The 25607-nt window shown below is 38.4% G+C and overlaps 1 protein-coding gene across 8 annotated transcripts; it reads right to left on the bottom strand.

Annotated features, from left to right (window-relative positions):
- Positions 1 to 1645: 1645 nt before the first annotated feature.
- Positions 1646 to 25474, bottom strand: LOC134796373 (coiled-coil domain-containing protein 74B-like). Of its 8 annotated transcripts, none has more exons than XM_063768548.1 (10): positions 25136 to 25474; positions 19950 to 20118; positions 17469 to 17554; positions 16608 to 16729; positions 15878 to 16064; positions 14884 to 15011; positions 14249 to 14364; positions 6433 to 6519; positions 5482 to 5616; positions 1646 to 3952 (listed from the first exon to the last, which is right to left on the bottom strand). In XM_063768548.1, exons 1-10 carry the CDS (start codon positions 25268 to 25270, stop codon positions 3852 to 3854), a joined length of 1266 nt encoding a protein of 421 aa, XP_063624618.1. In that variant the 5' UTR covers positions 25271 to 25474; the 3' UTR covers positions 1646 to 3851. The 8 variants fall into 8 exon arrangements, with proteins under 8 accessions (XP_063624618.1, XP_063624616.1, XP_063624617.1 ...); XM_063768546.1 differs by having other exon boundaries at positions 6433 to 6531; positions 25136 to 25458; XM_063768547.1 differs by having other exon boundaries at positions 5494 to 5616; positions 6433 to 6531; positions 25136 to 25456.
- Between the last annotated feature and the right edge of the window lie 133 nt (positions 25475 to 25607).

Below are 25607 nucleotides of genomic sequence, written 5' to 3'. Positions count from 1 at the left end.
TGTAATGCAAATATAAACTTTTGATATCGACTGATTTATGTGTATACTAACCAATCTCTTGAAATTAAAGTTTTATTTAATTTTCACGATTGATTGCAATGAGCTCTCAAGATTTAAATTTTATCTATTAGAAAACGACACTGACAGACAGTTTAAGCAAAAAACAATACCGATTTAGAGGTGAAAATGTATTTTCTGACTTTTTCATATAAAATCACAAAATTGAATATTTTTACTTTTAATGTGACACACAATCAATTTTTCTGAGCACATATGAAAGAAATTCTGTCATTCAAATGAAATAAATCCTAAAACCCCAACTAAATACTATATTTAACCCCTTATGCCACTTTAAACTTACATAACAATAACAGTATTTGCTCCATACATTTACGAAAAGGTACCTTATGGAAATAAATCTAATAATACATCACTACAAAATATCAATCATATTACAGTTTATGTTTTATGAATAGAAAATATTAATTTACATTAAACTGCCCCAAATTTAATTAGTTCTTCGTCATAATAATCTTAAAAAAGACCAATAATTTGTATGTAATGAAAAGGTACCTTGTGATCAAGTTACATGATGAGGCATGATGATGATGGAACAGTTAGGATAAACTAATAATATTTTGGGGTTAAGATGGTATAAATCGTCTATTTCTTATCAATAATATATTTCGGTTGCTATTGAAGATAAGCGGCATTGAGGTTCAATGACCTCAGATATTCCATAAGGTAATGCGTCGGGTATTGGCATTTTTCAGCAAACCAATGGCTGATTTATTGCATGCGACCAAACCAAATGAAGATTACTCTAGTTAAGAAAGACTTGACGAGAGTAACTTTGGTATAATAGCAGGCTACTTGGATTTGTGATGTCGGTCTATGTACGGTTATAATATTTGCTAGGCCCCCCGACTAGAACTGAAATTATCAAATTAGTTTTGCAGAATGCTAATACAGTTCACTACCAAACTTCTTTTCCCGTATTGACTAGTTTTTTTGGGAATTTTCAATCTTTTTTCCATAAGGTACCTTTTCTACTAAACTCTGAGACGACATTACTAGGCTTATAACTAACTTATAACAAAAATAAAAACAGGTAAACAAACGTTACGCATTAAGGTTTCAGATCACACAATAAAAAAAAATTGAGCATTTTTTCACCTCTTTACAAAACATTTCATATCTCCGAAACTAGAAACCCTCATAAGGTACCTTTTCCCGTGGAACGTCACATATATGGATAAAATGATTTTGTTATTTTTATATCATTTTGATCCATGTTCATTCACTGATATCTATGTGTTAAAATTGTTAAATATGAAACGGTGTCGTCACGCCATCTAGCCGAGGATAGGCTAAAGGTGTGTGCGCCATCTATTCGAGAATGACTTTTACTTGAAATCTGAGGCACGTTTTTTCCTTAGACTTTATTCGTCTTATACGAAGTTACATATGTCTTTGCCAAAACGAAAGGCTTAATTTGCTTTGTACTCCACTATGATTGGTTTTATGTGCCTATTAGCACACAGCCAAAAATGTTGACATATTATATCTAAAGACGCTTACGGGCAATCAGAATGGGGCCAGTAAAGCGGTGTCACGCACACGAATTCGATCCAATCGTGCAGTCTAACACCACAACGCGATTGGTTGATAAGTTCGCAACACGCGCGCGATTGGTCGCAATTAGTTCCGTTAGACTGCACGATTGGCTCGAATTCGTGAGTGACACCGCTGAACTAGCACCATTCTTAGCGCCCGTAAGGCCGTCCCTAGATATATGTCAATGAATCTAGCACTGGAATTAATGATACTGGATACAATTGGACTCAATAGACCATCTATAAGAATTCGTTACCATTTCTTCAATTGACCTTGAAACATTTTAAACGACCACGGCTACAAATATTATTTTTAATGTATGTAGGTAGGGTACATTTACACAAAACAATATAAACTTATACAATACCTACTTGCTAATATTAATGGCAGTTATATTATTATATTTGTGGACCGTGTATTGTTCACTCTTATAAGATTTACATACTTATAAGTAGTATAAATAAAACTATTGAAACAAATGTTTTACAATAACCATTTCAATGGTTTTATTTAAGTAGACATCTTATAGGGAGAAGAATCATTTGGTATTGAAAAAATAACTTGCGGAAGAAAGGACTCTCAATAAAATGGGGTGACTTTGGAAAATGAGGGGCTACTTTGATCGACTCGTATAAAGGCGTCATTTTGCGTTTTGAGAGGGATACAATCTGGTAAATAGTAGAAAATTGGCGAACAACCAACAAAACGGGACTTACAATAAGTATAAATAAATCAGAGTGACGTCATTTATCGACGCCCAAATGTCTTGTGTCTTAAAAAGTTAACAAAATGCAATCAGGAATGGTTTTTGGTACATAGTTTAGTTAATATAACAGCGATATGAACACTCCGATTCTATATAACAAAGTAAACATGAGCGCTACACATATACAATAATAATTAACATTGATTGAAATTATTGCATTATCTAATTATAGATCGACACACTTGTGAGGGCTGCAACCTAGGGCTATGGCACACGGACGACTGCGATTCACTGAATGCGACCAAATCCGTTTGAACAACGACTAGTTTCTAAACGAATTATCTTCAATTATTTGGTCATGGCAACCTTGAGATCTAAACACGCTAAGATTTTAATATCCCTATAAGATGACGCTACGCTGGCCAATTCAAGCTTTTACAGTACCCGTAAGCCCTATCTGTTATTGACCTTGTTGCATTAGGTACCTATACTTATGTCTATAATCTTGGCACCTCAGTAAATAAGGATAATAGGCAATTGACGTATTGCAGACGGTGTTGAATCTGTTAAATCCTATAATGACTTTTATGGTTCAAAATGAAAACAAGATCAGACAGGGCAATCCGGGTGAGGGGTAAAGGGTAGCTATAATTTACTTTTAAGTGCAACTAGCGTATATTTGTGAGAAACAATACTGTAAACACGCATATAAAACGTGCTTAAGTCCTCGTAAAATCGTAACGGAACTAAGTTACTTCAAGACTTCAAAAATACTATGCACAAGGACTGAGGACTTCAGCAATTTCGATATGCGTCGACTCTTGTTTAGCCTAAATTAGCCCCTATTTACTGCCACAAATAAGATCTTTTTTAAATAGATTATTATCATTAAACTTACAAAATACGCTTTTCAGCTTAGCGCGCTATAGTTCTCTATATCCATTAAGTAATAACTTTCTAGTTCAGAGTTTTCCACCTAGATGCCATTGTCCGTCATTCCTGGCTAGTCGTCGGTGCGCGGCCAATAATGCGTACGAGTAGGTATTAATGAAGCCCGTAGAAAAACAAAGTTTATCGCGCAATCCACCCATTTCACTTATATATTCTAATACATAGAATGTAATGGGTATTTTATATTGCGGAATAAACTAATTTCTCGTCGGGGCCTTAGTCACATCAGGTTAAGGTTCGCCTTTGATAATTTACAGTCTTTGGGCAGCTTGGTGGATAAATAATGTCACTAGACACAATAAATCCTTAAATGTGAATATGCACAGAATACATAACACACGTTCATGTAACGAAGTTTCACTACCTCACATAGCCGAAGTTTGACAGAAAATTACCTGGACTTTATGTGAATACCGAATGTAGGAAAACAAAATCGGCAGGAGATCACACATCAGCTCTCGAAATTATGAAACCGGTGCTAGCTAGGCTCTACTTCACATTATCAATCCACTCGGCGAGCCGTTCACTTGAAACATCGAAGGATCCTATATAGTGTCCTTGTGTTTGGTTGTGCGCATTACGTGTGGTCGGTTTGTGCGTGCTTGCGGTGCGCGCGCCGCTGCCGCGGGCGCTGCGCGGGCGCGGGCGCGCCGGGCGGCGCGGCGGGGGCGGAGACCGCTGGAACAATACAAATGAAGGTAAGGTAAATATTACAATAGTATTTTTCTCAAAAATGGACGGCAAAGTCGACTTTGCCGTTTAAAAAATAGGTCGCGAAGCGCGTAGTTTATGGTCAGTCAAAAATTAAAAAGTTAAAAACATTGCAGTCTCGATTTTGGGACTGCAATGTTGCATACAAATTCCATTATTTGTCGAGTTCTAAACTTTTTAAAAGTTGAAATGGCCATATCAAATGAAGGCACAGGCCCATTAAACAACCAAACAGATGATTAGTACCGCGACTATTTAGCTGTCTCAAATAGGTTGGCGTATTTTCGGCAGAAAAATACACTTCTATTCTTTTATTAAAAAAATAAAAAGGCGGCAAAGCTAATTTTTTCAATTGTTTCTACTTATTTCTGTGAAAATATATACGTAAGAAAGTTGCTTTTGTAAAATATTTCTATGATATTTATATTTCTTGCACCATTTTTGAGAAAAGCACTATATATGACTCGGCTGGAAGGCTACTTGCTGGCTTCGGATTCAATTAAACGGACTCCCAAGGTCGTCCGTTTAAAACGAATCCTCAGCCTGCAAGTAGCTACTTCCGAGCCTCGACAATAATGTACTATTATGCAACCGTTGTTTAAGAGAGGTCAAAAAAGGCGAGTGGCGTGAGTAACAATTTGAGGCAAAGCCGAAAATTGTTAATAAAGACGCCACGAGTATTTTTTGACTCAGTTAAACAACGTTGCATACAATACTTTTTCTACGACCAAGCACTTTGAAATAAAATTGTAAATTTAACAAATATTTTTAATTCAAGAAGTAGCAAAAATGGAGGGTTCGGGCGGGAAAAGAATGAATGAACGAATGAAATTAAAAAAAAATGTCTATGGTTCACTTATTTGTTACAGATGACATTTAAAATACGGTTGGCAACACTGTATTTCATTAAATATTTTTAAGAGGTCATTACACGAAGTATCGTAAAATCGCCAAAAAGATACTGCGTGTATGCACAAATTCTTTTTTGGGGAATAGACTAAAGACTTGTCTTGTCAACTATAAGGTAGGGTTTTAAAGGTGTGTGCACGACCCTTTAAATGACAAATAAAAGTACGGGAGTAGAAAAAATACTTAACATATTGGGTTGGAAAACCAATAGCTGGAATGAATGAAAACAATTGGTAGTAATTACAGTACCTAATCGTAACCGTAAATAAAGGATTATACATCCTTCCACTATATCCCTTTCTTTATAAGAAAAAAATTGGTCACGACGGAAGGACCTCTGACTAAACCATTATTTATAAGACCCCCTTACTCGGCTAACGTTATCGTTATTCATTTCAAAAGTCTGCTGCCGAATATCACCCCAACATTTCAAAGTCACCCCGGTTTAGTTTTCTAGTAATCTTGGCGATTCACATGCACAACAAGACGGTAAATCAATTAAAAAATTATATAAGCGACGTTTTACATGCTAATAAATAACGGCGTAAAGTTAAAAAGATTGTTAGAGAAACAAAAACAAACAAAACAAAACTCCTCACCAAGTACTTGTGGCATCATTTTTGTAACAACGATTTTCAACTCTGGATAACTATTGCTAGAGTCCAATTTCGGTAAACAGGGTTTCGTATCGTTCGTGCGTATCGGAACTAAACGGTGCTTGTCTGAAATATAACCAAAATAAAAACAACAAATAAACAAAATAAAAATCCTGGCCTGTTGTGCTAAAAGTAGGTACCTAGTTACAAAACCTACCTAATACCTAGTACCTAATTACTAATTACACTTTTACTGCATATATTTTTTATGTAGGTATCTATATGGGTATGTCAAGCCCGCTCCACACTCGTGCGCGAATCGCGATGCGGAGCCGCGAGTCGATTTCACATATCTGCGCTCTCGACTCCACACTCGCGTTCGCGGCTTCGCGTCGCGATTCGCGCACGAGTGTGGAGCGGGCTTTACGTGTAGGTAGGTTGAGGTAGGTACAGGTTGATTCCTGGCGAGGTTGCGGAAGAGTACTTCGGCGTTCCTGGGACCTCGCCATATAGCAGCGAGGCGGCAACAGAGGGGTTTTAGTGGGTAAACCTGGGGTCTCATTAGCCCACAACAGGGAGTCCCACATAACCATCCCGGCCCGTCCCCGCGCCGGGTGGTATGCGTAAAGCATTTCCCCTCTTAAAAAAAAAAAAAAAAAAAAAAAAAGGTACAGGTTGATTCACGAAAGCTGGCACGAATGGAATGAACGAAACTTTCATTGTATGGGTGACACACAGTCAGTCGATATACAGTCAGAGCCACCATTTTATTGGTTAATATTTACACACATATTTAGATAATTTTATTTACTCATTCATTCCATTCGTGCCAGCTTTCGTGAATCGACCTGTACCGTATACCTATATAGATAGGTAGATAAAAGAAACTGGAAGCCTATTTTGATTATCCCAAACCCGACATTGATTATTATATTTAGGTACCTGGAGGTTCTTCTGGTGTGTTGCAGGCGGCGTCCCCGTTGACTGCCTGTTTCTTCTTCTCGTACCCATTCCGAGGCCGTGTGTGTTCTGCAACCATCGCTATTATATGCGGTTAATATGCCTACACTTCTGGAGTTAAGAGTAAAAATATTGGAAATGCTGAATATTTTGTGCATTCAGTCACCATTCACTAAAAAAAATTGCACTTGACAATAATGAGACATGAATGGGATAATTTCCCACCCTGAAAACCATAGAGTAATATAAGTAAAGAAAGAGTGGTAACTCTATACATCAGTTTTCTTACCAAAACGCGCGTTATTTCGTAGTCGACATCTAACGTCAAGTAGTGAAACTATCAGTACCCCTACTTGACACGAGATGTCACAAGTGTAGCTACTGACGAAAAATGTACTACTAAAACAATTTACAACTAATATTATAAGCAGAAGGGGTTGAAAATAGACTTCCAATTAATCCGGTTATAATATTAGCTGAAACTTGTTGAGCATTAGAGTTTTGGTTCGCCGAGACATCTATTGTCAACTAGCAGTACTGATAAATTCCGCTACTTGACGCTAGATGTCGACTGCGAAATAACGCGCGTTTTGGTAAGAAAACTGATTTATGGAGTTACCACTCTTTCTTTACTTATATTACTTGTCACGGTGGTTTTCCTTGCCCGGCTGGGGCTTTGCCCAGGGGAAACTCACGGACAATTAAGGTTACTAAATTAACCAATCTAAATCTTAACCAAAAACTCAAGCAGGTGCTTACACTTATTTCCATCAACTATTCAGGGGTTTCTAAAGGATGTCAAAATGAAATGTTAGTTTTGTGACACATAATTTATTTCTATTCTCACACTGAGGAAGTTGTTCTACAAGTAAATCATTTATTAAGCTAGCATTAAGCACCTTATTCTATAATGTCAGACGATAGAGCCGGGTCGTGCCAAAAATGGTTCTACAATGATTTACAAGCAGACCTATCTAAATTTGTTAGTACCTAATTTATCATTTGCCATCACATATGATTCTACTAAATTCTTTAACTTTAAATTTGGAAATGCTTCTAGGACGGAAGGAAAGCGTACACCAACCTCATAACAATGTTCCACCAGTTCAAGCCCGACGTGTGATCCTCCGCTGTGCCGGAGCTGATTTGCTGCAACGGGAATCTGACCCGACACCGCAGAGCAACACCGAAGGACTAAGGTCTCAGTTTGAAGGTGACGTCACCTCCATCCAGCAGAAGAGCGAAATTCTTATGGCGAACTGCTCACCAGACACACTTGAAGTTTTAGGAATATGGACAGACTTCCATACTCTGATATGCGAACTGATTTCACATACGTAGTAACATAAAAACGAAAACCCCAGTCAGCAGCTGGAAATTCCTAGAGTGGACTCATCTCGCAGCTCTGATACTCCCTCCCACCACATTGTTTTACCAGCAGATGTTTGTGGCAAAATAACCTCGGCATGAGCTTCCTAGCTCATGGATGCAGCGGCTGCTGCCTAACCAAGACTCGGATCGATGCTACCAGAGCATGATGTATTTAGCTTCACTTTCTAAATTAAAAGATGCCCATCCAGGGCAAAAGCCAACCAGGAAAATCTCAACCTAACTGTCCCTGGGATAACACAATCAAAATAACAGTAACTAATGAAATTCTTGGAATAATTTTTGTATGTAAGTCCAACATATAGAAATAAATCATATTTAATTATCTAAACATATTTCCACCTTTTTTTGTATTTAAAAATTAAGTTTTGATTTAAATATTTAATAAATACTATTCCATCAATTTAGGATTTAATTTGAAGTAGCAACACCATCAGATTTAATTAGTTTCTAATTGGCCAAATGGTTGTCATTTGTTTTGTTGCTACATCAATGACTTCCTTGCCATAAAACAAAACTATACTATATTCGAGACAATCCTAAAAACGTTAAACTGAATCATACATGCAAAGTGCCGTGTCACAATACCCCTCTCCCCGCTGTTGCGTTTTACCAAGGGTAAAACGCTCGCTGTCCTCAGCGACTATCCTAAATCCAAAACATGTGTCACAAAGAAAGGTAAACAAAACAATACTAAACTACCTCGACCATACCTAGTATGGGAGCACCTAAAAAAAACACAACCAAAATGATTGCCGCAGGTTTCGAGATCCCTATCCAGAAAAGAAAAGCCAAGGTAAACCAACCAAACTATCACTACATGCCAAAACCGCTAAACCATAAATTTTAAATTCACGAATTCTCGAACCCACGCAACACTAAATACTAAAAACCTAACGTGTGTGGTATCCGAGCCCATCAGAAAAATCCACCACCTTATTCCTAACTAACCAGTGAACATTCCTTGGTTTTACCAGCACAACATTGCGTCGTTGCGCTGGAAAAACCAAACCAACTGCCAGGACTGATGATCAGCATTCCCAAACTTATCTCTACTAGACCGGGCAGAATAAAAGTCCGAAATAATTCCTACTTCGAAGTTTACTTTATAAACTTGAGAAGCTAAATAAAATCCAATCCAAAATATAATTAGTAATTCCGAAATTTCCATTCTAATCCTAAAATTGTCGCCACCCTACGGGTTGAGGACACCAATAATTGTCTCAACCCTTCAGGTTGACAACCACAGCAAACCCAAACCAACAAAATACCAATCCTAAAAAAAAACCAACAACAAACGGTTGAATTGGACACATCTTAACTGTGCCAACTCTTCCATTAAACCAAACTAACCAAACCATACCAAAACATCTGGGCCCTTCGAGTTGGTGAGAGTAACCTATCCCCCAACTCTCCGGATCACAAAACAAACCGACCAAAACCTTACACAACTCTGAGGTTGCAACATGCCCAAAATCTCAACCATTGAGGTAGAGTACTGAAACAGTATCGCACGCCAGGCATGATTGGCGGCGATACCGCGTGTCGCATCTTCGCCTACAAAATATTTTTCGTTGTATCGGCAGCGCGAACACAAAAAAATCGTGTGCCTCACCAACGCCTCTATGGCTTGGACTTATGGGCAACACGTACACAAAAAGATACCCACCAGCGAGTACCAAGTCGACGCCTGAAAAGAGCAAGAACCCATCGGAGTACACAAAAAGAACGCAAAACGTCCGAGGTATGCAGTGCGCGCCCCGCCATACCTCATAAAATCTCCTGGGTGTGGACCCCTGTCGACCTAAAACACAAAACGCACCAAACACGGCGCTCGGGTGTGGTAAGCACCCGATAACTACTCACAAAAAACCTACTGGCCGTATCAAGGATCGCTCAAAACTTGCAAAAGTGAGCCAGATTGTGTCGCTCCTTTCATACCTCACGCTTTTCAGAGAACTGTTCCAGGAACCCTTTCATTCATCACACAAAACAAAAATAGTAGTGAAAACAGACATTGCTGCTCACCACGTTCCGTACATACAGTCGTGATTGAATATTTTTACCACAATATCCAACACTCCAAACGAAACAACCGTAGAACGAAACGTTATGGCGTAAGTGAGGGCGTTTACTCTGGCGGCAAGGTGAAAGCTAAAAAACCGGGACCTTGCGTCCAGAGAAAACCACCACCTCCAAAACCTACCAAAAACCTTGTGTCCGAATCCTTAATACGCCACGATCCAAACTCCATGTCCAAAATCCAAAACGAAACTTTACCTAGCACCATACAAAAAACTTCAATTGAATTTAAACTTGGTGCTAAAAAAACATTATCGTAACGTTACATCATTAAATGGAATGTTTTGAAACACCCCGTAATGATAAACCAAGTTACTCAATAACTTCAAAAAAACGAGCGTTTATTAAACGCTGACACGTTACGACTTAAGTTTGGACCCTAAAAATATCATGTTTCTGAACGCACCCTTTGTTGAACTTCTTTATTTACTCTATGGTATAGCGTCTATGCTTTTAAAAAGTTAAATGTCACTGAGATATTTTGCGAATTATAACCTTACCTACACAAACTTTCGCCGCATTTAGATTAGATTTATCTATATTTTAGCCATTTTAAAGTACAACAAATTGGAAAACTAAATACGAGTGTGATCAAACTTCGAACAATACTTAAAGAACTTCAATATCTAGTTTGTCAAAATGCGAACTTGGAATGGAATTAAATCTACTAATAAACACAGGTAATCTACCAAATAATGAGAAAATTAGTCAACTTTCGTTCTCATACTCTAAACTGAACGCAAAACCTCTGTAAAGTTCCCTGTATTTTATAAACTAATCAAACTAGTATGTATATTCAACTCTAATTTTAATGATATTGTTACAGATTACTATAAAACTGTGCTAAATTTGAACAACAGACCACCATAAAAGCAATAGATATCCAGCTATGCCTATAACTGGACACCGGACTACAGGAATTTGCAACTTTGAAAATCAAACAATGTTAAATCATGAGAACATAGGCACTGGCAGTGCGCTGAAGAAGTATATCTTCATAAATCAAAATCATTTCCTAATCAGGAACACAACAGAAGTCACTTGCCAGCGACTATCAACCTTGCTGCTGCCGGACACTCAAACATTTCCACTTCTCCGCCGTTCCTGCAAACTTCCAACTACTGCCAGCGACGCCTCAGATTTGATCCACCTTCATAAATAAGTTCAACGGGCATTAAACATTAAAAGTGTACTGAAACCGCCGTTGTATAATAAGTTTAACTCAAAATATTGAAATATGATGGCAAAAGACTTACAAATTGATGTGGCACTATTGTATCATTACTATTTATAATAAACAATGCTAAATTTAATGTGTTTTTTACTACAATGAACCCTTTTTAGCTCTGTGTAAGTATCTTACATATTTCATATAAACAAAATTTGTATCAAAGCTATTGATAACAGTGAAAGCAAGCCACTAACTAAAATAAATTACTACACAAAATTGTCCTAAAATTGCAAGCTTTCAAATTGAAGTCTATCTAGAAAAAAAAACGTTCCAAAATCAAGTATGTACACACTGTATGTTCATACATTTTACCAAAAACAATTTCCTTTGTTCTTAAAGCCCAAAATAACGTTGGATTGTAACTTAAGCTTTCCATCTGTGGCTAAATATCTAATGTTAAAAGGTATTTTGAGTTAAAATTTTACACTTAAACAATACTTCTCAAATTTCTTAACAGTTTCTGCACAAGCTCAATAGCTTTTCGAACTTGACCTAAAAGATCATTGATTTGACCTTAACGAAATGACATACAACTCAATTGCAGTACTTATAAAAGCTCTGCCCAAATATTTGTCTATACCTAACCAAGTTATACAACAAAATTAAAAAAAAATGCTTTTTAAATCCTCAAAAATGCAAAATATCTAGGTCTCACTCTTTAGAGACAAGCTCACAAGCAAAAAAGGTAGCAAAATGTACTAAAAGTTTGACACTTTCAACTTCCTGACAAAATGTCAGCACAAATTTTATTAACTGAAAATCAAAGCATTTCATTTACGGATTTCACCAGAAATTCTGAATTTCGTGCAGCAAATTGGACAAAACTAACTGTAAAACAGCTAAAGCTTAACCTGGATGGTATCAAAGTGTGCAAAGCCAAAGCACAAGCTCAAAATTAATACTTAACCGTAAGTATTTCAAAACTTTTATCATCTATATGTGATGGCAGTGATACAAACTGATTTATGATGGAAATAGAGCTTTAAGACGGAATCTGTGGGCGCCAAATTGTCACGGTGGTTTTCCTTGCCCGGCTGGGGCTTTGCCCAGGGGAAACTCACGGACAATTAAGGTTACTAAATTAACCAATCTAAATCTTAACCAAAAACTCAAGCAGGTGCTTACACTTATTTCCATCAACTATTCAGGGGTTTCTAAAGGATGTCAAAATGAAATGTTAGTTTTGTGACACATAATTTATTTCTATTCTCACACTGAGGAAGTTGTTCTACAAGTAAATCATTTATTAAGCTAGCATTAAGCACCTTATTCTATAATGTCAGACGATAGAGCCGGGTCGTGCCAAAAATGGTTCTACAATGATTTACAAGCAGACCTATCTAAATTTGTTAGTACCTAATTTATCATTTGCCATCACATATGATTCTACTAAATTCTTTAACTTTAAATTTGGAAATGCTTCTAGGACGGAAGGAAAGCGTACACCAACCTCATAACAATGTTCCACCAGTTCAAGCCCGACGTGTGATCCTCCGCTGTGCCGGAGCTGATTTGCTGCAACGGGAATCTGACCCGACACCGCAGAGCAACACCGAAGGACTAAGGTCTCAGTTTGAAGGTGACGTCACCTCCATCCAGCAGAAGAGCGAAATTCTTATGGCGAACTGCTCACCAGACACACTTGAAGTTTTAGGAATATGGACAGACTTCCATACTCTGATATGCGAACTGATTTCACATACGTAGTAACATAAAAACGAAAACCCCAGTCAGCAGCTGGAAATTCCTAGAGTGGACTCATCTCGCAGCTCTGATACTCCCTCCCACCACATTGTTTTACCAGCAGATGTTTGTGGCAAAATAACCTCGGCATGAGCTTCCTAGCTCATGGATGCAGCGGCTGCTGCCTAACCAAGACTCGGATCGATGCTACCAGAGCATGATGTATTTAGCTTCACTTTCTAAATTAAAAGATGCCCATCCAGGGCAAAAGCCAACCAGGAAAATCTCAACCTAACTGTCCCTGGGATAACACAATCAAAATAACAGTAACTAATGAAATTCTTGGAATAATTTTTGTATGTAAGTCCAACATATAGAAATAAATCATATTTAATTATCTAAACATATTTCCACCTTTTTTTGTATTTAAAAATTAAGTTTTGATTTAAATATTTAATAAATACTATTCCATCAATTTAGGATTTAATTTGAAGTAGCAACACCATCAGATTTAATTAGTTTCTAATTGGCCAAATGGTTGTCATTTGTTTTGTTGCTACATCAATGACTTCCTTGCCATAAAACAAAACTATACTATATTCGAGACAATCCTAAAAACGTTAAACTGAATCATACATGCAAAGTGCCGTGTCACATACTCTATGTTGAAAACACACTGCTGCGCAATAAAGGGAACCTATAGAAGAATGCGAGTTGCTGTTTAGAAGTGAAGTGAAGTAAACAAGAAAGAACAGTAAAGCAGTAAGTAGAATGAGCAGCACTATGATTGAACGTGAACCGAACCTCGAGGTTGCTGTCAAAACATATATAAAGCTGACTGACACCTGGGGGATTTACCCAGTGGCGGACTTCCCTTCCCGGACAGTAGGCCCGGGCCTAGGGCGGCCAGATATTAGGGGGCGCCAGTCTATAAAACGGTAGTAGTGGTGGGTGCTGAGAAAGGGGGGCCTAGTACTTACTGCATGGCCTGGGTCCTAGGGCGGCAAAGACTGGTAATCCGCCACTGGGTCTACCGGGAAAATCGAAAATCGAAATTTCGTTACCTACCTCTCTATTACTCTTGCTTGTCGAGCGATAGAGGGGCAGATATGGTCGATGTGGGGAAGGCCGTCAACAAGATCGTACGTCGCTTTCAACTCTTGAGTTTGTACACATAATCCACTAACAGAAGGTCGGTAGAGCTGAAGGAGTGAAGCTCTTCCTTTCTGACCATGACTGCGCGACGTACGTATAAAAATACGAGAATTATTGCCCTGTAACGGTCTTCCCATCAATGAATTTTATATGACAGCATAATTTTTCGCGGTAGACCCTCTGGCCTACTTCTCCTTCCAAAGATAGGTCCCAATAGCCAAGCAATGGACAATTTAACACTATATTGATGATACTTACGATTAGCATAAACAGTTGAACGATGTATTTGCTGGCCGGAGAGCTCGGGTAAAGTCAGGGGGCGCCGCGAGTTGCGTTGCTGTTGTTGGCGTGCTATCATCGAGTTGGCGTACTCTCTGAAACGTAAAATCTCTGTGAACGCTTGCACAATTTTACTCGGGTAAATGGATGCCATACGTCAGGATTTCCCCTTGACATGTGGCCCGGAGAAGACCATAGGATAGTTTTTATCAATTATCTGAAGCCCCCTCCACCCTCGCGTTCGCGGCTTCGCGCCGCGATTCGCGCACGAGTGTGGAGCGGGCTTGAAGTCGCTGATGGGTTAGCGTGGTATGGGCATGTAAATGAGGAGGGGTGAATGCCATGTTAGGCAAAATAATGTTAGGGATGAATGTTGATGGACGAAGAGCGGATGGTAGACCCAAAAAAGGATGGCTGGATTGTGCGAAAGAGGATATGAGAAAGAAAGGAGTGAGTGCTGAGATGGTGCTGAGGTGACGAAAGGTAGAGGAGAATGGAAGAGAAAAAATATTGTGCCGATCCCACATAACGGGATAAGGGCAGTAAGAAGAAGATCTGAAGTCGCGGGCGGAAGTTATAGTTACCAATAATTAGATTAAAAACGCGATACTCACTCTCTGCTGGGTTCCCTCCAGAAATCCGGTGCGTTCACAGGCGGGAAGTAGCTGTTGTGGAAACCGTAGGTGCCGTCGAGACCCGACGCTCGGAGAGACGCATGCAGTGAATTCTTCATACATTGCAGCTGTATAAATTTCAGAACGGTTAAGGATGTTAAGAGAGTGTACGTGAGGCAACTGGTGGCCCAGGCACAGAATAAATAATAGTACTACCGTACAGAATGGAAACTTCCTACAAAACGGAAGTTTGACAGCGGTTCAGGGTCGAATCATGCTGCCCCTGTCTAATATATGGCACTATCCCATTCGGCTATTTAGGGTTGTCAAAATTAAAGCTATTATCTTATCTGTGGTCTTGCACGCAATGGGACGTCAAGTTGTGTCAACCCTAATTTGCTCGGAGCAATGCTGAGCTGAACGGAGCCGAGTTTGTCCGAAGGGAGGAGTTTCGCACCCCTGGCCGGGGACCTAGCCAAGCTGACAATCGTACATCGATAAAACGAAAAAAATACTGTATCGGTAATATGCTGCAAAATGTCGCGTGACTATTTCCATACATTATTTAAGTTTCGATTGGCATTTTCTATCAAATATTGTTATCTTGGCTAGGCCCCCAGGTATTGCTGAGGAGACATTGCGGATCTGCGTGATCTCCAAGCCAATAACTAGCAGGAAGATGCGCAGGATCGGGACAAATATGGCCTAAGAGGCACTTTGGTTACGGTTGATTATGGACAACATCGCTCTTAAGTTCATAATTATAAAGAAAAAAAGTAGGTAGCGTACGAGTACCTAGGTAAGTACTTATTTTCGGATGCCCAGCGAGGGTGTCATCTTTGAATCGCTGAGCCACAGTTATAACTACAAGATTTACAGCGAAAAATAACCTACATGCGATTAGGTACTCAAGGTGACTTGACAACATGACTTCATCGACACTTTTTTGCGAGAAGTCATTTCGTTATAACCCCCCAGCATGGTTGTGACGTACGTGCTGCGCTCCGTCGAACAGTAGGTTAGTGACGGAGCCGCCCGTGTGTACCTCTCTCCGCTGGCGCTCGGCGTCGCCCCGCAGCCGGCGCACGAGCCGCTCGGCGTCGCTGAGCCGCGCGCGCAGCTCCGCGCGCGATTCTGACGCCTCGCAAGCGCACGGGCCGAGGGAGAGCGACTTGAGTTTCCTGAAATATACATAAAGTCCGTCTAAGAGAGTCCCCATACTAGCGTCTCCGAAATCGACTGCTGCCAGTGGCGGATTTGCCCTAAGGCCCAGTATATAGGCCCGGGCCTAGAGCGGCAAGATATTAGGGGCAGCAGCAAGGCGGTAGCCTATGGGGGGTGCTGAGAAAGGGACAGCTAGTAGTTACTACAGGGCCTGGGGCCTAGGGCGGCCAACACTGCAAATCCGCCATTGACTGCTGCAGTGCTGCTAGACGCAACGTTGGTGCAACTGAGGAGCGACACCATATTCCATAAGACACTAGCGTGGTCTCTCTACATAAGTTAATTTCACAATCAAAATATCTAAGTCAATTTTCGGCACGAGCCGGCGTACAGCGGCGCAAGCGACGTGCGTCGATAGGTAACTTTGCAGGCCTAGGCCGCCAATGTTGCATGATAATCCGTTGCCGGCTCGTTTTATTAAAGCGCTTACATAATTACGATGTTTCACGAATAAAAAGACAATATTTCCGCACATGTCTGAGAATATTGTGCAAACTTACTCAGTCTGAGCATCAACCAGCCTCTGCAACTGCAATGCGCGCGCCTCGGCAGCCCGCGCCTCGCCCCGCGCTGCCGCCGCCTCGCGCTCGAGACGGGACACCTCGGTCTTTAGTTTTGCCTCCTATAACAGATTTAAAAGATTAGGTTGTAGCAACAATCTTCATTGAACATGATGATAAATACCTAGGTGTAAAAAATTAAAGGCAAGGTATGCATGAGAAGTTTCGAACTTCTGAGTTACGAAAACGCATATTACCTATTTTCGTAACTCAAGGGAAAATTACATAGGTACATTCAAATTGCGAGTTGGTATTCATTCCACCCAAGGGCCCTTCAAATTTACCAACCAAATGTTATCAACAAAATCTTAGAAAAAAAAACGACAACAAAATAAAAAAGTTGCCCATCTCTTGAGCGAAGTTTGTGTCAGTCAATATTGTTAATTATATTTATCATAAACCGTACTTTTATTGTATGGTACAAAAAATGTATACTGAAAATAATGATTTACTGTATGAGACAAAATATCTCGGGATTCAGTTAAATATTATAGGTTTTAAACGTGCGTAACAAGAAACGTAATACTATGATGCGTTTGCGTAATTGATGTGCGCTTTATTTAAAAATTGTTTTTTTTTTAACATGTTTAAATTGTTTTTTTTTTTCATTTAATTATATAATGCCAAAAACACTGAACAGGTAGTCCCTGTCCTGCATGTTGTAAAAATTGTTTTTTTTTACACGACTAAATTGCTTTTTTTTACCTAAGAGAATATATTTAATGCCGAAAACACTGAACAGGGATTACCGATAATGCTGACACTTTCATAAGTAGCTAAAAAGATGAAGACTTTTCCTACCTCAGCGTTCTCGCCATTTTCAGCCGCAGCGGGCGGTGTTGCCTTCAAAGAGGATTCCTTGTTGAAGATCAATTGGAATTGGAGATCTGTGAAAAAAAGAAAGTTTATTTAATTTAAACATAACATGATTTAGGTATTATTTAAATAAGTACGTAAAAATATTTTTTATTAATAACGAACAACATAAATAAAAAACATTAAAATTAAAACAAAACAAAACTATAACAAAAAAATAATAATATAACATTTAAAGAGAAAAAGGAGGAGTTTTGGTTACCTACTACGATTTTATTGAGGTTAAAAGAGATATATTATTGTCTGCTGAGATTTGGATTAGATATTCTCGACACGCTTGGTTTTCGTAATCTCGAAACATTGCTTATCTCGACTCCACTAGCTTTTCCTTATTGAATCCCAAAATTCAGATACAAACGCATTTCGTCTCCGGCAATAAAAATCGTTTGACGAAACCCACCGAGGATAATTATTTGAGCAGGATAGGAGTTCAAAGACACGGATCGATATCTACTCAAATGTGAATGTACGAGGCTAATCAGCCATGACATGACACACGCCATTATATTGAACTGGGTTAGATTTTTCTGGGAGATATAGTTAAAGCGTTGTCATACATATTTTTAAACAGGTAGGTAGACAATAATTGAATTGTATTAAGCCACTCTACTGCTAATTAACTACCACTCATTAATACACTTGCAGCAAATAAAATCAGAAAATGATTCAGCGAAATGGCCAAACTTCCTTAGTCTCATTTCTGAATAAACAAGATATGCACAACACAGACACAACATACCATACTACCTACTAGTTTCATTTCGTTTATTGTTAGATCGATGTTGTGCTGTTCTTGTAAGTAATCCGATAATATAGCAACATGAGGCCATTTGTTTGTTCCTCGATTAGATTAAAATGACTCACTACTTAGTAGGTATTCTATGTGAAACTAAAATAGTGTTTAGTTGTAGGGTTATAGAACGTATAGAGTAACTTATAGGGTAAAATAAATCACTCTAATAATACATTACTCGTAGTAGTTGTACGTAGCTCGTAGCAGTTGCTTACCTTCTAAAAAATAAAAATAAAAAGTGCTGACAACACTCATAGACATAGATCAAATGGACTCAAGATGACAGAGCAAGGCACTTTAAAAATATTTTTTACCTCTACTAATGCCCTTGGCAGTTGAATCATGCACTGGTGTATCTTTCGTTTTTTTCTCAGATATATCCAGCGTTGGTTTTTCAATGGAACTGACGTAATCACAACAATAGATCATATATAAAAGCAAGTTTGAGTCATTAAAACTAATTGTCTAGCCTTGAGCCCTGTTACAGCGTATTACTATGCAATGCAGTTATAATTGTCAATGATCTTATATTTACATAATCCTTAACTGTATTAACAATGATGCTGTTAAGAATTATTAATGTAAATGGTTGGTCCTACTTGATCATCATACACTTTGTTTTTTAAGACTGATTAATAAAAGGACTAAGGACAATGACAGTGATTGAATACTTTTTACATCGTCTTAAGAATCACCTGCATATTATATTTTCATTGTGTGATCCATTACATCGTTGACACGTTGTTCCAATCATGAAGCAACATTCATGACATGAACTCTTAAGTGATGAACTGATGATTCAGATCAATTTACAATCAGATGGGTTAGCTAGATACCTATTTGTAGATAGGGTTGCCAGATGGTCGGGATTTGGCGGGATTCTCCCGATTTTTAGCATGTGTTCCCGATTCCCGACAAAGCGAACATTGTCCCGAAAAACAGCTTCACGTTATAAAACAATAATTTCAAGTTCCGAACTGGGCGCCGGCCGCTGTCAGTTCGTAGTTCCAATAATGTAAAATATAGTTGTTTTTAATACAATTAGGTACTTTAATTTGAATGTTTTTTTTTCCGACTTAAGTCCCAAAATCCCGAAAAATTTATATTTTTTCCCGATAATAGCGCTTTTCGATCTGGCAACCCTATTTGTAGACCTTATTTCGCTGCAATAAATTCCTCTAATCACTCGTATGTTCCTTTGTTTGTTTGTATAAAGAACAAAGGCTATTGTATAAATTGTGGTTAACCCGTATAAGGCAATTATGATGTTTGTGTGTTAGTAGTAATAGATATCACTATCTCTAACGCAACGCAATATCAATAAGTTGATTTGTGAAGTGCATTTTGTTAATTATTATCCATCTGTATTAAGATTCAATGTAATCATAATAGCAATTACTACACTATTCTATCAATAGTAGGTAGGTAGTTATATTTATGCTCTGCCTAATGAATTCTCGTTTTATTTCATTTTACCTTACTAAATGCAATCTTAAAGAGAGATCATACTAGAACAGCCGACATACTAGTTTTTTTGGAGAGGGCAAATTGCGTTCCAATCGAACTCCCACTACCCACCACAATACTATTAGATATTCCAAAAATATACACACCCCTGTTCCTCTCTCTGAGTGCTTCAATCTCCGTATGGAGTCCACTAAGCATCAGCCTATGCTGTTCCTGAAGAAAGCGCACGCTGTGTTCCAAATGCGCGACCCTGGCGGCGGCATCACCGGCCAATACGAAACCACTGCTGCTCGGCTCAGCTGGCGATTTTTTCACCTGAAGACAACAATCAATGCATTAAAAAAATAATTGTGCAACTGGTGGAAGGAACTAATGAGGATGCATCGCGTGCATCGTGATGACCTGACCTAAGTACTTCGTTAAAGTTTTTTACGGAAAAAAGCGCGCTTAAACCGAATGGCGTATTATAAAAACGCTGATGGTGGAAACCAGAATTAGATAGAGCCAAAGTTAGACTCAATTTGATTTGTAAAAAAAGGTTCGGGCGTTTTAGATACTATACGATGTTACTCTTAAGTCTTATCTAGTATTGAATATGCAAAAAGTTGAAACTTTTATGCAAATTCTATAACTAATTTCTAAATTGCCACATAAATGACATAATCCCTAAATTGCAACCACTCCTTCAATATTGCCAATGCCAAGCACTAGAAGACTTGCTATTCAAATTACTACTAGGTCCAATTATGACCTAATGCCTGAGTAACAAACCGCTATAAGTATGTAATTAAAATTAAGTAGAGTATAGGATTATGCAAATGTTTGCTAAAAGGCGGTACAAACACTGAGGTCGTAAACGCGATGTAGCATGAATTAATTGCATTGCATGTTAAATTACGTTTAATACGATATTGTAATAATATTCTCATGAATTTCTCTAGATTTTATTTACAAGATTACCAGAAAATTTACTGTTTACGGAGTACATAATTACCTATACAATAAATAGGATTAATCACAAAAAGCCATGACAATCAATGATCTTTTATAAAAGATCATTGATGACAATGGAATTAATGATATGCTGACCAATTGTAATCCAATTTTTTCTGCATATATTATGCAGAAAAGCTTTTGATGAGAAAAAAATCGAGCTATTCCAATGTAAGTAATTGAAAGAGCGCATGCATCTCTCGGAAAACTCAGACATAATCGCTTTTCCGATACCTAATGTCATCGTCCGGTGTTCCTTTGTGTTACACCTCGACCCATTTAACAGACGCTATTACCTTTTCACTTATATCACTTCTTTTATCATTTTACATATAAATATCAGTTTATTCTTACTCGTGTGTATGCATACAGTACGTAGGAGGAGGTACATGTAGATGTAATAGACGTACCTCCTACGTTCCTACGAACGTGATAAACTGATAAATAATGCGTACCTATTTAGTTATTACATTTATTATTTGGATTTCGAATTATTGAACCTTTTATGTACCTACTCGTAAATATTTAAATTAAATTAGCGTCATATTTAATTGTATTAGGTACGAGGGGCACACCGAAATGATCGGGAATAGAGTACTTTAAACTGAGCTACATTAAATCTTTTTTTATCACACGCGTACTGGCAACTGACAGTCACGATGCCGTTTTCACAATTTAAAAAAATAGCGTCATATTTTTTAAATTCCATTTTCAAATTGACAAGTCGCTGGACGAAATGGAGCTCACCCGTGAAAATTTTCGTGCCATTATTTATCACAACTTTCGCCGAGGGTTATCTCCAGATAACTGTCTTAATGAGCTTGTTTCTATATATGAAATGGAAGCACCGAGTCAAACGACTATATATCGTTGGTATGCAGAGTTTCGACGGGGTCGTGCCTCTCTCAGCACCGTGCCTTCAACAGGTCGGCCGAAAACAGCGGTGTCGCCCGAAAACGTCGCGGCTGTAGAAAAAATACTGAAAGAAGATAGACATGTGACATACGAGCAGATTCGGGCATCCATAGGCATTGGAATGACTGCAATCCACACGATTTTGCATGGTGAGTTGGGTGTCAGAAAATTGATTTCCCGGTGGGTACCCCATAATTTGTCAGAAGAGCAAAAGGCGGCTCGTGTCGATTGGTGCCGATCTACTCTAAAACGCTACAATGGAGGAAGGTCAAAAGCCGTTTATAACATTGTCTCGGGTGACGAATCCTGGATTTATTCCTATGAGCCTGAAAGAAAGCACCAGTCGGCAGTTTGGGTCTTCGAAGACGAGGTCAAACCAACGAAAGTTGTGCGTTCCCGCAGCGTGTCGAAGAAAATGGTGGCTTCGTTCGTCTCAAAAAAAGGACATATTGCCACAATTCCTTTACAAGAACAAAGAACGGTTACCGCTGATTGGTATATTACAGTTTGTTTGCCTGAGATGCTGGCCGAACTTCGCCGAGGGAACCCCACACGACGTGTCATCTTACATCACGATAATGCGAGCTCCCACACCGCCCGTAAAACAAATCAATTTTTGAACGAGGAAAACATTGAGTTGATGTCCCATCCTCCATACAGCCCTGACCTGAGTCCAAACGATTTTTTTACATTCCCTAGAATTAAAGATTTATTGCGTGGTCAACGGTTTGAGAACCCAGAAGCCGCCGTCGAAGCCTATAAATCGGCCATTTTGGCAATGTCGAGTTCAAACTGGAATTACTGTTTCAATGACTGGTTTAAAAGAATGCAAAAGTGCATTGATTGTAACGGAGAGTACTTCGAAAAACAATAAAATATAATTTATATATCTAGTGTACTTAGTTTTTTAAATTTCCGAGCATTTCGGTTTACCCCTCGTATTCATAAAACACTACTACAATATAACATTGCGGCTTAAGTACCTATCACCTTAATAAAAACTGTCTAAACGCTAATTGTAGGTACATAGGTACCTATAAATAGTGCTGATATTTATTTTTCACGTATAAGTGCCGATTATACTTCTAAAATCCAGGTACTTACTTGCAGTTTAGTGAACGGCCCAGTCGGCACCAGGACTTTGGAAGCCATCGCTGCGGTATCGAGGTGTACCTTTGTTGTCTACCTCGGGGCACGGACGCGTATGCACTGAACCGACATTGGCGACTGCCTTGCACACTTTAATTCGCAATAAGCTATTCCGACCGGCCTTGAACTGGGTTGATTATTTTCAGTTGTTATCCGGGTTTTTCGTTTCCAATGCCCGGGTTGCAAGGGGCGGGGTGCAACGTATCGATCGCGCCGCCGCACTCGGCGTACACAACAACAAGGACAAAAAGAGAGATAGCGGAGCTTCTATATCTGTGGCGGAAAGGACGATTATCCTTTGACACAGGTGATTTGCCCGGGTGGTTCCGTCGCACTATCGCTGACTCACTGTCACTGCCGTGGCGCGCTGCCAACTGTGCTGATGGCTCTGCGAGTCATCTTCGACGATAATAGCTTTTGGAAATTCTTACTTTGTAAAACAAACTTAGGTAATAATGTATGTAGGTACATTGAAAATGTTCGCTCCAGACATATTGTTAACAAAAAATACCATGCAAAGAGCTAAATTATAGGTAGTTAATACTTTATACCGGCTTACCCAATCCTTATTTACTTACCTGTATCTTTTAAAACTATGATATATTATGATTAAATTAAATTAAGACGTACACAAACACAACAATTAATTATAAGGATCTGAGTCTCTATGAAACTATGAGAGAGAATATCATTAGAATAGATTTATTTCATTGTTTTTCTGTCATTAGCCTAATGAAACTTAAGGCTGGACGGATATTATTGGACTGATATGAACTTAGAATTAGACGAGTAATATGCATAACTTAACTAATCCGGTCATGGAGTTTGAACTGCCATGAAATTTTCGGGTGCATAACACAATCATAAGACAATCAATTTACGCTTAAAGGTATAGTTTATCAAGTAAACCTTTAAGCTTGGACCGGTGGAAAGAATAAAGTTCACCCAAATCACCCAATGTTTGCTGAACTATAATTAAATAGGTACATACATACTTAATATTTTTACCACCTACACAAAACATTTAACACCTACCATACCACCTCTGACCTTTTCCCTGCCACAGAAAATTTAAATAAATATCTTCTATCGAATGTAGAGGAAAATAGAAATGTAGTTAATGGAGGCAAGTACTTGTATGTAACGTAATAATACCCCAGAGACAACTAAAACGTAAAATGTATGACCGCAGAGACTATGACAAGCAATACCACTTACCTTATTGGCTTATATTTTCAATAAAGTAGGTAGGAAGATTACTTAATTAATTAAAGCATTACGGAAGTGTTTAATAATTAGTTCGTTCGTTGTAATAAACCTACAATTCAATTGGCAGACGCCGCCGGTCTATTAGGTATCAAACCACCTGAGTATGTTCTAGTTTTATATTACTTATTAACTTTATAATTAATTGTGCATTTTTGTAGTGCACTTACGGTAAGTAGACATAACTTGATTTCACTGATTGACTAGCACCTTGCTACAATGTATAAACGATTTATTGTAGGTAGGTAAGGTAGGTCTACCTACTTGTCGAAGACAAAAATAATTTTTTGATATTTTTTCATATACGAGTACCTACCTACTTATTTAATTCTATCGTATGGTTTTGCGGTTGTAAGTTAGGTCGAATAACTGTAAAAGTATCTCAAACCCACTGGTAATATCAAATTAGATTTAAATAAAACAAATGAATGCGGGTTGCGTCAAATGCATTTATAAATTTACCTATAGCTTCTCAGTCTACCTATCATTCACATCAAAGGAACTTAATGGTTACAATAACGTAACCATTAACAGAAAGTGCGACAAGTACAGTCACCTGCAATAATATGTTACTTTTCGAACGCCGCATAAATATGTGACACGCTCTTATGGCTCTACAAATAAGATCTTGTCAGATATGTTTGCAGCCTTCGCTTCGTTGTGTAACATATCATTGCAGGTGACTGTACCTACCTATCCTTCACTGGGTATAAAAGCCTCCACCTTAACATCTTAGTATACGTGTCTTTATTACAGACTGGCGATTACATCGAATAACTAGAAGTTCATAAAAATTTCCCAGGTTATAATTACCTACCTGTAACTCCTGTAAGTAACAATATTTTTTCATGTATGGCATTACCTATTTGAACTTATGTAAAATTTTAGCTCATCGATGCCTTGGATGCATTTAACTTTCTAATCATAGATTACTAGTAAATAAAAGGAAAAAAAAAAAAACGCGTACCAAAATTTATGACCTCAGATTAGAATCAAAGATAATACTCACCGGAATTACTTCATCTTCTCCTCCTCCGTAAGTTAAAATAGCGGTTCTGCTCCACTGCGGGAAAAGCCTTGATATAGGCTGCATAGGCATAGACGATGTCGCCATACCGTCTAAAGGCCGGGCGGTGAATAACATGGTTCCGACACTGCGGTGAATTGATGATACAAATGATAATTAATATTACACGAGCTAGAACAAAATCTATATGATTTAAAACTTGCGCTCTTGTTATGTGAATGTATTGTAGCAATTCGTTTGGTTACCGATGTTTAGGATTTTAAGTAATTTACTATTAATTTGCTTATATTAAAGACACGTTTACTTTCTAAGTAAAGGAAAACATTTTAAAAGCGAGACTCATGGAACTAAAAATCAATTTCTTTGAAATCAAGTTGCGCATTTGATAGCCATTTGTTGACAGTAAACAAATGCGTTGCTTAGCAACATCAAGCAACATGACGGATTTTAGTCA

The sequence above is a fragment of the Cydia splendana genome, chromosome 13, assembly GCF_910591565.1.
Source record: "Cydia splendana chromosome 13, ilCydSple1.2, whole genome shotgun sequence".
In the NCBI taxonomy this organism is placed as follows: Eukaryota; Metazoa; Arthropoda; class Insecta; order Lepidoptera; family Tortricidae; genus Cydia; species Cydia splendana.
The sequence above is the reverse complement of the archived record's forward strand: the minus strand, read 5'-3'. Positions and strand labels throughout refer to the sequence as shown.